This window comes from Microtus oregoni, unplaced genomic scaffold (genome assembly GCF_018167655.1).
Source record: "Microtus oregoni isolate MIOR12 unplaced genomic scaffold, Mior012 000044F_ref0000062, whole genome shotgun sequence".
NCBI classification, from domain to species: domain Eukaryota; kingdom Metazoa; phylum Chordata; class Mammalia; order Rodentia; family Cricetidae; genus Microtus; species Microtus oregoni.
Window position 1 is genome coordinate 18567796 of NW_024543218.1, and position 12499 is coordinate 18580294.

A 12499-nucleotide genomic window follows, 5' to 3' on the forward strand; every position below is an offset into this window, starting at 1 on the left:
ACTGGGACGCTATGAAAAGACTAAATCTAAGAATAAGAGGAATAGAGGAAGAAGAATAAACCCAGCTCAAAATACTTTCTTTTTAAACATTAAAAAAAGATTTATTTATTCATAAAAAAGACCCTGTTTTAAAAAGTAAAACAAAACCAACCAACCAAACAACCCCCTAAGCAATGCTAATCAAAAGCGATTAACTATGGACATCAACAAAGCAAGGCTCTCAAGCTGCAATAAGACGAAGCACCTCCCCACGTATTAGAGCCGGGCAAGGTGACCCAGTGTGAGTCTCTGGGAGGTCGGCCCTTTTCTGCACAGCAACAGAGGAGGAAAGGATGGGGGCAGGGGCAGAAAGGAGGTGGAGGGAGGGGCTGGGAGGAGAGAGAAGAAACTGCAGTCCAGATGTACAATAAATTAATTAAAAAATTAAAAATCGTAATAAACACGTAAGCAGAAAAAAGGGTCAGCCATAGCAAGGGCAGAAGCGGCCAATCAGCAGACAGCTCTAAGATGGGCGCTGAGCTAGAGCCACCCCAGCCCCCAAGGACTCACTTCGGATCCTCTCTGTTCCGACTCCTGACATGGGAGTTCACTCCATTCAGGTCTCACAGGTATAGCTGAGGAACAGGGAAACGCAGTATATTAAATTCTGTCTTTAAATATAAAGACGCATCCTATATGTTGTAGCAACTATCGTCACAGACATGCCCGCCCACGACTCGACGCTCACGTTATTTTACACACACTAAACAGTGAAGCAGTACGCACTGCCACTGATGAACGGAAAGGCACCAACCGCAAACACCGCATTTAATTTAATTTTAGCAGTTCCCAATGACTACTACAAATTCGATCATTTAGCCCTCTCAGGAGGGGAAAACAATACGACGCGAAGGGGTTTTCAAGTGAGTAATAAAGAGCTGTTGGCATCAATTAAAACTCACACTTTGATCCTAATTACTCAGTATGATAACTGCTAGATTAACATCAGCCATGTAGAAGAGATACTCACTATGCTCACTTGCTAATACAAACGACTCAGGTGTTCGTTCAGGTAGGGGAGGAGGCGACTCTTCACTAACATCAACATCTAAATTAAAAATATAAAAATCCAAGAATTAAACAAACAATAAAATGCCATTCAAGCAGCAAAGAACGTGAGCTCCAAACACCATTGCCACTCCCTCCGTGACAGAGCAGAGGAGGAGCGAACTGCACTGCTGCTCGGACGCTGCTGACCCGGAAGACGCGGCTCAGACCGCACCACGACGGGGAGTCTGCAGTCAAGAGCCCACTGGCTCGCTGGGTTTGGTCCCTGGCTCGCGCCAGAGCTTCCCGAATGACTTAGTCGCTGAACTCATGCAGTCAGCCCAGTTCTCCTCATAAGCTTTACTCGTCTCAAAGTATGTGCCTGAGTCCCATGCCAGGCAACTCAACTACTGTTTGAAGCACAAGTTATCATTCTAGTAGATAGAATACAGCCACTAATATTTTAGGAACCATTTATGCACTACTCAAGTGCTGTGAACAGTGTCATCTGATGCCACATCAAAGATATAAACTCAAGTCATCTTAAAGGTTTTTACACCAGTGGAAACCAAATTAGCCCCTAGAAGAGATAAATGATACTGCACAGGTCGGCCTTACGGCTCAGGATACACCAGTGTGTTAGGTCACTCAAGTCCAGCTCTAGGGAAAGAACAAGGCAAGGGCACTGATGTGCAGGTGTACGCAGACATGAGAACTCTACTGAGGGTCCTTATTGTTTTGTTCAGGCTTTATGCTTAGTTTCTTTGACAACAAACACTATGGCAGGATACCCTTGCTTTGTCCTATCTGATAGGCACAAGCACTACAAACTGCAAATCAAGTAAACTTCCAGCAAGCACTGCTGCGGCTGGCCAGCCCGTCTTATGTTTAGCTGAGGGCAAGCACACAAGGGACAGCCTTCAGTCCACAGTTCCGATACAACACTGATGTATCTACCCAGAGCGCCCGCGGCACTGTTTCTCCCTGCCATCTTATCACCGACGACCACAGGAAGGACACACGACACCAGCACCAAGTTCTGTGCACTGCTAAGTTCTAATCGGGTTCTTTCTTGTCAAGGAGTGTTTCCTAATGGTGGCCCTTGCTTTCCAACTGCATGCCTCTCCGTGGATCTCCAAACGGCCTTGCGGACACGACAAGCTCTCTGTACAGATTCCCCAACAGCCCCTCCTCCACCCCCAAGAGTCATACAACCAGAGACTTCGCTATTTTACTACGGTTGCTGCACATCACAGTGTGTGGGGCCCACACTAGCCAAATCTGAAAAAGAATGTCAGACTTGAGAAAAAAACTGAAGTCAAAATTGTGCATGTTTGGTATGTATAGGCCCTGGGTACAGGAAAGAAAGGAAAAAAAGAAAGGGGGAAAAAAGGGGAAATGAAAGAATTCATAGTGAAAAATTTTGTCAGGCAGCAGCTTATACGAAATACTATTTTTGGTTATCAATACAAATTTATTGGGTTAATTCACTAACAAATTCAAATACAAAATTCTCTATTTTTTGTGTCAATTGTTTTACAAAGCAAGTAACAAATTAAGTAATAATCAACTATAGAATAAATAATACACGATACAATCTACAAGTAATTAGAACAACTAAAATTACTTGCCCAGTAGTGGTGGCTCATGCCTGCCTTTAATCTCAACACTTGAGAGGCAGTCAGATCCCTGAGTTCGAGGCTAGCCTGGTTTACAGAGATAGTTCCAGGAAAGGCAGGACTGCTACACACGAGAAGCCCCGTCTCAAAAAAAAACGAACAAAACAAATCTTATTTTATGCACACTGGTGTTTTGCCTGTGTGTATCTGTGAGGGTGTCAGAACCCCTGGAACTGGAGTTTCAGACAGCGGTGAGCTGCCGTGTGGGTGCTGGGAACTGAACTCGAGGAGCAACAAGTATTCTTGACGACTGAGCCATTTCTCTAGCCCTGGAAAACAGCTCTGTTTGTGGCAGTGTTAATAATGTATCCCTGGATATCTCAGAGTACACAGGATTGAGGCAGAAAAATAAAGTTCCAGGGTCTTATTTCAAAAACCAAACAAGAGGGAAGGCACCATGAAGATTTCAAGAACCAATACTATACAACAGACATGGTGATGCAAACCAGAACCCAGGGCAAGGTGAGTGGAGGCGGGAGGACCCTGAGTTCTGGGCCAGCCTGGCCTTCATAAGGAGACCCTCTGTCTTGAAACAGCATGTCTTACAGACATAGCAGGCTGCTTAAAGCAGAGAGGGTAAGTACAGACCTGGCATGGGGCAAACACACACCCTTCTCGAGTCTGAAGGTATCAAATGGCCGCTAGTCAGCTGAATACTTTCCAGTCTGTTGTGGGTTAATGTCCCACTGAAAACAACTTTACTTGAAGCATTTGTGAAAAGAGTTCTTTAAAGCTTTTGTAGCTGGGCAGTGGTTGGCACATGACTTTGATCCCAGCACTTGGGAGGCAGAGGCAGGCGGACCTCTGTGAGTTCAGAGCTAGCCTGGTCTACAGAGCTAGTTCCAGGACAGGCTCCAAAGCTACACAGAGAAACCCTGTCTTTAAAAAAAAAAAAAAAAAAAATTTGTAGTTAATTATAGAAAAAAAGTCCATTAAGTATTTACAAGAAGAGCAAGGGTGAAATTAATAGCCCAGCAAGTGTTCTACAATATTTTGCATCACTGACACTGCAAATTATTTTTTCTGGTTTATTTCTAATTATTTAGTCGATAAATCTGACTTAAAGCACTAGGCTACACGTGACCAAAGCAATCTTCTAATAATGACACGAATACTGTGGATATAAACTCCAGGACAGACAGGGGCAGACAGTACGGGGCCTTCAGGCCACATTACCTTCTTCAGCTCCCGCCACGCTCTGTCTAGCAATGGACATGGGCAGCACCTTCCTGGTGGAGCTGCTCTCAGTACTGCTGGCAGCAGAGACGGTGGCGCTGGCCGTGGAAATGCTCGTCTTGTTCTTGGTCACAGCCCTGTCAGAGTCCCTGTCCTCTGAGTAGGAGTCATCAGAGTGAAGGGTAAAGCTGAGGGGCGCTCTCAACAGGGGCGAGCTGCTGTGATGGTCCACACGCTCGTGGGTGTCAGCGTCTGCTGGAGAGGCTGCTGCTGCTGAGCTCGCGGTCTTTACAGGCTGAGAATGGTTGTCTGGGGATTTGCCCTCGGATGAGTCGGATATGGGTGTGGCGTGTTCAGGTCCGTGAAATGACCATGCCACATGTCCTGTCTTATCGAGAGGCAAGCGGTCTGGCCGTGGTGGTGTGTGGGAGTTCTGGGACTCTTCTGAAGAATCGGGGACTCTGTCTGAATTTGTTACACTGCAGTCCACACAGGAATTCTGAGAAACACCATCAACTTTTAGATTACCTGAATTTAACTCCTGTGGCCTAGAGGTTTTGTCAACCACAGACGATGAAGCAGATTTAATTTTAATCGCATGTCCCCTATTCAACAGTGTGTTCCCATCAAAACTTTTGGGGCCCTCTTGGAGAGGAACTTTTTTAATCTCAAAACTTAAATTTCGCTCTAATTTTTTATCTACATGTTCAACAGGTGAGTCGTTTTTCCCCGTAAGGTCTGAAGATTTATTATAATTTCTGTTGAGGTCTGCTGAATGCTGTTCTGCTGAGACCATGTGCAACACTGGCTTTGGGTGGTATCTGTCACTGTCCTGCCACACAGTAGTGACGGTCGGAAAGGCTGAAGGGGGAGAAGGCGTCAAGATGGGTGGCACCGGGTGAGGTTCTGGTGGCTGCAGGATTTCTTCCTTGGCATCCCCTTCTACAAGGCAACTGGAAAAAACAAACCGGACTTTAGGAATGTTTAACATTTTAAAAGTTGACTAATATTTCTGCAGCAAGAACTAGTACATTAAAATCCATTACAATATGGTTATAAAGTTCTAATTGTAAGACTTTGAGTTTTGATGGCTTTCTTAGCAGTCGGTTCTCTAACTGTCCTGTCAGGGAAGCATCATCACAGTCACCCTCCTCGGACAGAGGGGTCCCCTTCCCAGGTCACCACTGCTCCCCAGTCCGTCTTACTCTTCCTTACACTCCCAACTATGTAATATAAACTTTTCTTTTACTCTTTCTGTTTACACTCCCAACTGTGTAATATAAACTTTTCTTTTACTCTTCCTTACACTCCCAACTGTATGATATGAGACTTTTCAGTCAGAGTCTCAGAGCACAGCCTAGTGCAGTCTCCGGGCTCTGTCCTGCACACGCCGGAATGACCATCTCACTCACCAGAACATAACCTTCTAGAGGACGTGTATACCTTTATCTTCAAAGGTACTGATTTCTCACAGAATGAGAAAATGCTAAGTTAAAAACAACTGTTCTCTAAGGCCTTCTGATTCTGATTAAGTCCAGCTTAGCTGTAGCCAGTGTCTAGCATATAAGAGAATCATTACCAGCAAACAAACACCCATCCCCTTTGCTAATAAATTAATGGAAGGAAATAAAACAGTGGAAGCCAGGCACAGGTCAATTTCCAACATGCACACGACAGCCTGTAACTGTCTAACTCCAGCCCAAGGGGATCTGATGCTTTATGTGGCCTCTATGGGTACCAGGCACACACGGGGTAGACAGGTGTAAATGAAGTTTAAACACCCATACACATTTAAAAAGTAATCAAATAACTGTGTTTGAGTGTGCATGTGCATGTGTGCTCAGGGAGGCCAGGAGAGGACATTGGTTCCCTGGAGCTAGAGTTACAAGTGGTGTGTGCGACGCGACACAGGTGCTAGGAACTGAACCTGGGTCCTTACCTGTGGAGCCACAGCCAGCCCCAGGTACTTATTTTTTAATTGATGCTTTACCTGTGCTATACCTTTTCTGATCTAGAGCAATAACATTAAAAATTACACCTGAGCATCAAAGAAATTTTTAACAGTGAGAGGAAACAATTCGATTGGAGAAAACAGAGAGCACAAAGTTGGAAATTACTGCGGGAACAAGCATAAGACCCTAAGTGTGCCAATCTGGAATTAATAACAATGTCACGTGATGAACCTATCTGATTAGTTCAGTTAGACTGCGCTCTAAACTTTTAAGTGATGAAATGAATTAGTCTCATTTGTGATTTTCTTTATCTACTGTTACAGGTCTGACATTGTACTGGCCACAGCTTCCCCTTCCTCCACTCTTCCCAGTCCCTCTATACTCCATTCCCCCTCGGTCGCCCCACCCCACATCCACTCCTCCCCCGTTTCTGTTCAGGAGAGGGCAGTCTCCCGTGAGTATCCATAAAACAGGGCACATGAGCTGCAGTACAAGGCTAAGCAAGGCGACCCAGTGAGAGGCGTGGAGAGTGAGAGACAGACCCTGCTCCCAGTTCTAGGAATCCCACAAGAAGATCAGGCTACACAACTGTCACATATGCAGAGGGCCTAGGCCAGCCCTGTGCAGGCTCCCTGGTTGTCGGTTCAGTCTCCATGAGCTTGTCTGAGGATCAGAATGCAGAGCTAAACCACTAGAGGCCATGAAGTGGGAGCACACACCTTTAATCCCAGGACTCAGGAGGTGGGGGCAGAGGATCCTTAGGTCAAGGCCACCCTGAATCTCTGTCAAAAGAGAAACAGAGCTCACACAAAGGTGATCCCAGTACTCAGGATCCCACGTCTTTAATGCCAGAACCAGGGAGGTGGAGACAGGAGTGATATGGCTGGGTGGAGGGGAATATAAGGTGGGAGGAGACAGTTGCAGTCCGAGGAGAGACAATCTGAGGACAGGATTGCTCCTTCAGTCTGAACACTGGTAGAGGTAAAAGAACATTCTAGAGGCTGGCCACCTTGCTTCTCTGATCTTCAGTATTAACTCCTATAACTCTCGGTTTTTATTATTAATACCAATTAGAATTCATGCTACAGTTGATCCTGTGAGTTTTCTTGACTCCTCTGGCTCCTACAATCCTTTCTTTTCTGCAGAATTCCCCCAAATTCTGCCTTACATTCGGCTGTGGGCCTACATCTGTTTCCATCAGGTGCTGGATGAGGCCTCTCTGATGACAACTGGTCTAGGCACCAAGCCGGTCACAGGAGATGGCCAGTTCAGGCTACGTATCTGCTATAACTAGGAGTCTTATCTGGGGTCATCTTTGTAGATTCCTGTGAGATTTCCCTGAAATACCCCCGCATTTCCAGGAGTCTCTTTCAGTCCTCTCCCCCTCTGCTCCCTGCTCCCACTGCTGGCAGTCTTGCTGAGGACGGCTGTGAACACCTGCACTTCACTGTCTGTGTGAGATGTGCACACACCACAGGGACAGTCACACGTCAGTCTCAGCAGCTGTTCTCTCCGTCCTCCTGACACCCTGACTTACACCTTGACCTTTCTGCCTTTACCTTCCAAATGCTGCCTTGCGTGTGTGCCTAGTCTGAAACACATTATCATTTTTAAATGGGCTGGTCCTCTCATCATTTTCCTCCAGTTTTTCTTTGATAATCGAAAGTTCTATTCCGGTGTTTTGAAAACTGTGGCAATTTTTTTTTTTTTTTAAAAAAAGCACCTTAAATATTGTTTAAGAGCTCAGTAAAACCAGGTGGTGGTGGTACATGTCTTTAACCCCAGTACTCAAGAGGGAGAATCAGGTGGATCTGAGTTTGAAGCCAGCCTGGTCTACAGAGCAAGTTCTAGGACAGCCAAAGTTACACACAGAAACCCTGCCTTGAAAAACAAAAAAACAAAAGAACCCCCCCCCAAGCTACATGACACAATTTTTTCAACCAATAAACTTTAATTTTTTTCATTAGCCAAAACAATAAACTTCTACTTAAAATTCTGGTTTCTATGACTGCTAATGTATAAATAAGTCTTTTTAAGACAACTTCTTTGGATTTAATGTAGTTGTCTTTTGAAAAATTAAAAACTTGAGGCTGGGGCTGGAGAGATGGCTCAGTGGTTAAGAGCACTGCCTGCTCTTCCAAAGGTCCTGAGTTCAATTCCCAGCAACCACATGGTGGCTCACAACCTACCTATAATGGGATCTGGTGCCCTCTTCTGGCCTGTATACTTAATAACTAAATAAAAAAAAAACAAAAAAAAAAAAAAAACAAAAAAAAAAAACTTGAGGCTGGTGAGATGGCCTGGCTTTTCCAGAGGACCAGGGTTTGGTTCCCAGCACCCACATGGTAGCTTACAGCCACCCCTTACTCCAGTTCCAGGGGTTCTGATGCACTCTTCTTACATATATACACATATACATACATGCAGGTAAAATACTTACACATAAAATCAAAAGAACAAATCTAATCTTAAAAAAAATCATAAGCTCATTTATTGTGTTTTTAAGCTCAGGCTGTGATTTGCAACGGTTCTCAAATCTACCCATTTTCTTTAATGCTGATCTTACATTGCATGCTTGCTGTGCTGTTTGTGGGCTTCCCAAATAAGACAGTCCTAAACACATCTACGTAAACCAACAACAACTCTTTGTTTGCACCCCACACATGTGCTGAGTTTTACACACAGGTGTGAGAGTCCAGTTCATTTCCCTGGCAGCATTCTGTTGGGAGCAGACATTCATGCTATTTTTTGCCATATAAAATATTCTCTCAGGAGCTGGGTGTGGGCTCAGTGGTAGAGTGGCTCGCCTCCCACACAAGGAAGCCCTGCGTTCCTCTCTTAGCACTGTCAAACCGAATGAAGACAAAACAGAATGAAATGCTTTCTCCTTTGTGGCCTCCACACTGTTTCCAGTTGTCCTTTTTCCCTTATGTTACACCCAGACATAGAGATCTTACGCTCAGACCTGCTGTTCTCGGCCACTAAGCCTTGGCCAAGCAGGTATTTGGGGCACCTTCTTGAAATATGAACCTCTGCCTAGTTCTCCTATCCTAATGAAATAACCAGTTATAAAACTAAGAAATGTTCAGAATCTGTAATTTTAGCTATGTCAGTAAGGTAAAAGAATCCCTCAGAGAAAATGTCTTAAGACACACAGTACCTCCTAGTCCGTGGTGGCTTTGGAGGAGGAGAGTCTTGTTTCTCACTATCAACAGAGCTGACCATATTTCCAGGGGTAATTTCATTCTGCCAAGGGTAAAAAAGGTTTCATTAAAATTACAGGAAAAATAACTTTCCTTGATTGGCAAACGAGAGAACCGAACCCAGAGAGCTGTCCTGTGACCTCCTCAGACAAGCTGTGGTTTATATCCACACCCCAGATCATGATGTGCACATACAAACACACACATACCCCTAATAACACATTTTCAAAAGCTGAAGATGCAGTGAGATCATTTAAGCTGTAATGGCAATGAATTACAACATGACAAAAAGGGTCTTGCTGGTGATGAATGTCTACAATCCTAGCACTCACAGAGGCTGAGGCAAGAGAACCTCAGACAGACTGGGCTACATAGCAAGATTGTTCCCCACACAAAAAAGTATGGAGTATATGCAAATAAGTACAAAATATTAGACCCAACTTATAATTATTTAGTTGTGGGTGAAAGCGAAGGGCGAATAATGTAGTTAAGTTTTAAAATGTAGCTTCTACTTGAAGCAATAATGAATATTGACTTTGACATAAAATCTTTTCTATATTTTCCTTACTGAGTCACTACGTCTCTATCATACCAGTAGAAATTAAGTACATTAGTAAAACCTAGGTCAGATAATAATAGCCTTTGCCATGACCATCTCACACAGCTGTAAGGCAAGCTCTTGGTAAAAAGTAAGTTTGCCAAAGCCAGTGGGCTAAGAATACTTACACCATCAGCCATTTTCTGTGCTGCATGAATTTCATACAGTTGCAGCTGTTTCTCAAACAGCTGGGCAATAGCTCTATGAACAAGCTCATACTGCTCCTGTTGCAAAGAGAAATTATTGATAAACAAGAGACAATGAAAAACACCAGAGGAAACGTTTTTGAAATATAATTTATAAAGAGAGAAAAATCAACTATACCTTTGTTTGTACTGCAGAGTGCCTCTGTGTTCTCATTTCTTGTATTAAATTAAATACATTAAATTCCTCTGGAATTTTCTAAAACCAAGAATTTAACACATAAAACTATGGACAACATCCAAACAATAAAACTATCACGTTTTCCCACAGACTTTAGACACGTGCTAGACACTGCAAGCCTTCACTGCGAGCTGCCTGTCAGACAAACATAAAACTATCACGTTTTCCCACAGACTTTAGAAACGTGCTAGACACTGCAAGCCTTCACTGCGAGCTGCCTGTCAGACAAACAATAAAACTATCACGTTTTCCCACAGACTTTAGACACGTGCTAGACACTGCAAGCCTTCACTGCGACCTGCCTGTCAGACAAACAATAAAACTATCACGTTTTCCCACAGACTTTAGACACGTGCTAGACACTGCAAGCCTTCACTGCGAGCTGCCTGTCAGACATGGGTGGCGTTATGGACAAAGCTCACCCAAGCCTCAGCAGTCACCCTGCAGAGCCCACGACAAACTGGATAGATGGAGTAGGGGCTGAGAAGACGCTCAAGTCAGTGCTCTCCTAAGTGTGAGGACGCGGAATTTAATGCTATATAAAATCATTCTTACCCCAGCTTTTAGTAAGTTCCATGTGTAATCTATGGCACAAATAGCACCTGTTCTTCCACAGCCTGCACTAAAGATACAAAATTTGAGGAAAAAAAATTTAATTTTTAAAATAAAAGGCATATTAACATCCAGAAGCAAAAATCATTTAAGAAAAATGATGAAATTCTAATTAGTGAACAAAATACAGTTAAAATACAGAAAGAGTATTATGCTTAACACTAAAATTTGAATATTTAAATTTTTAATTCAAGAAATGTCTAACAGTAAATGACTCACAAGAAAGCCTAAGCCTTTCCCTCTGTCAGTCAAGTTTAGCCAGTACCATCCTGTGGAGATAAAGCACAGCAGGGTGCTCGAGATGGCTTATGCTCTGGCCTGCAGGAACCAGTGACTCTAACAGTACGGGAGCAGGGATTCCATAAACAAAGACAACTGACGACCATCCCCTCCTGAGGGAGGAGGAGGAGCCGTGTTAATTAAGTGGGGAGCACCTGTAAAGATCCTGTGCTGCAGCCTGGTGCTGACGGAGCACCTGAGAGGCTGAGACGGGACATTCGCGACCCCAGCCAGTTTGGGATAGGTCCTAAAACCCTGTCTACAAGCACACGCTACAAATGGACACATTTTCTCTTCTTTTGTAGCTGTGCGTAAGTTACTGAAGTTAACACGTTGCTTTGTTGTTTAAAGGAATTAAATAATTTTTGGAATCAGAAAAATTCAACTGAAACAGACTTAAGAATTATGGTTACTGACTGGATAACATAACAAAACAGGAAATAATTTTAAATAACTTGTAAAAAGTCAAGTCAAGACAACTTCTTTATCTTTCAATTCCATAACAAAACACTTTTCTTTTTCACCAGCTGACTCGTCAACATATCACTGAAATGTGTTAGATGGCCCCCAAATGCCCACCAGAGTCACTCTGGAGTAAGAGGCAGAACCAGCTCTCTTCACAAGTCAGGGAGGAAAACTTCAAAGTTAAGATAAATAAACCTTTAAAACAGTAATTAACCAATACATCTCGTGTCTGAAACTTTCATTTACTTAACAAGACTATTTTATGTGCACGAGTGTTTTGTCTACATCTATGTCTGTGTATCACACGCATACACGCTTGGTGCCCTAAAGCCAGAAGAGCAAGTCAGATGCCCAGGAACTGAGTTGGGAATCAAACCTGGGTCCTCTAGAAAAGCAGGCAGTGCTCTTAACTGATGAGATACTTTTTCTTTTCCTTTTTTTATTTGGAGACAGGGTCTATGTAGCCCAAGTTGGTATCCTATTTATAATCCTCCTGCTTCAGTCTCCAGAATGCTGGGATTATAGGTATGCACCACCATCCTGGGTTTCCTTTACTTATTTCTTATAGTAAATAAAATTACAGATACAAATAACTTAGCAGGATAAATTAAGGGTGATTCTGAGAAACACTGATTCTAAGGTCTTTTGAAGGACTAAGATAAAAAATAGAAAAATTGCCTCAGGAGTAAAGTAGCTTTTACAATATTTGGAAATAACAGATTTATCTAATGAAATTCTACATTAGGTTTTGAAATATCCTACATGTTACTAATAATACAATCATGACTATACTGCAAAGCTACTGCAAACGTTTTATTTTTTCATGGCTGACACAACATTTATTCTTTTTAAAACTATAAAGAAAAATAAAAAAACAAAAAACTGTATTCTCCCCCAACATTTTTAGACACTAAAAATGTTGACCTTACAAAACGAAGCCAAGGGGTGGTGGGTTGGATGAGAAATACCCTCCACAGACTCATATGGACCCTTTAGGAAACAGAGCCTTAAGAGGAGGAAATACATCATTGGAGGTGGGCTTTGAGGGTTTGCCGCTGCCACGTCTTTCCTGACGTGTACTGTACCCTCTGTATTTTATGAGGGCAACACAAGAAGTGACGATAC

At 43.2% G+C, this 12499-nt stretch overlaps 1 protein-coding gene across 2 annotated transcripts in view; it reads right to left on the reverse strand.

Moving 5' to 3' along the window:
- LOC121434747 (tyrosine-protein phosphatase non-receptor type 12-like) overlaps positions 1-12499 on the reverse strand; it is a 63238-nt gene that overhangs the window by 6569 nt on the left and 44170 nt on the right. For both annotated transcript variants that reach the window (XM_041633696.1, XM_041633697.1), the window contains 7 exons: positions 10574-10640; positions 9959-10036; positions 9763-9858; positions 8994-9079; positions 3882-4834; positions 1010-1087; positions 550-614 (listed from right to left, as the gene is read on the reverse strand). In XM_041633696.1, coding sequence (XP_041489630.1) covers positions 550-614; positions 1010-1087; positions 3882-4834; positions 8994-9079; positions 9763-9858; positions 9959-10036; positions 10574-10640 — 1423 coding nt within the window. The remainder of the gene's footprint in view (positions 1-549; positions 615-1009; positions 1088-3881; positions 4835-8993; positions 9080-9762; positions 9859-9958; positions 10037-10573; positions 10641-12499) is intronic.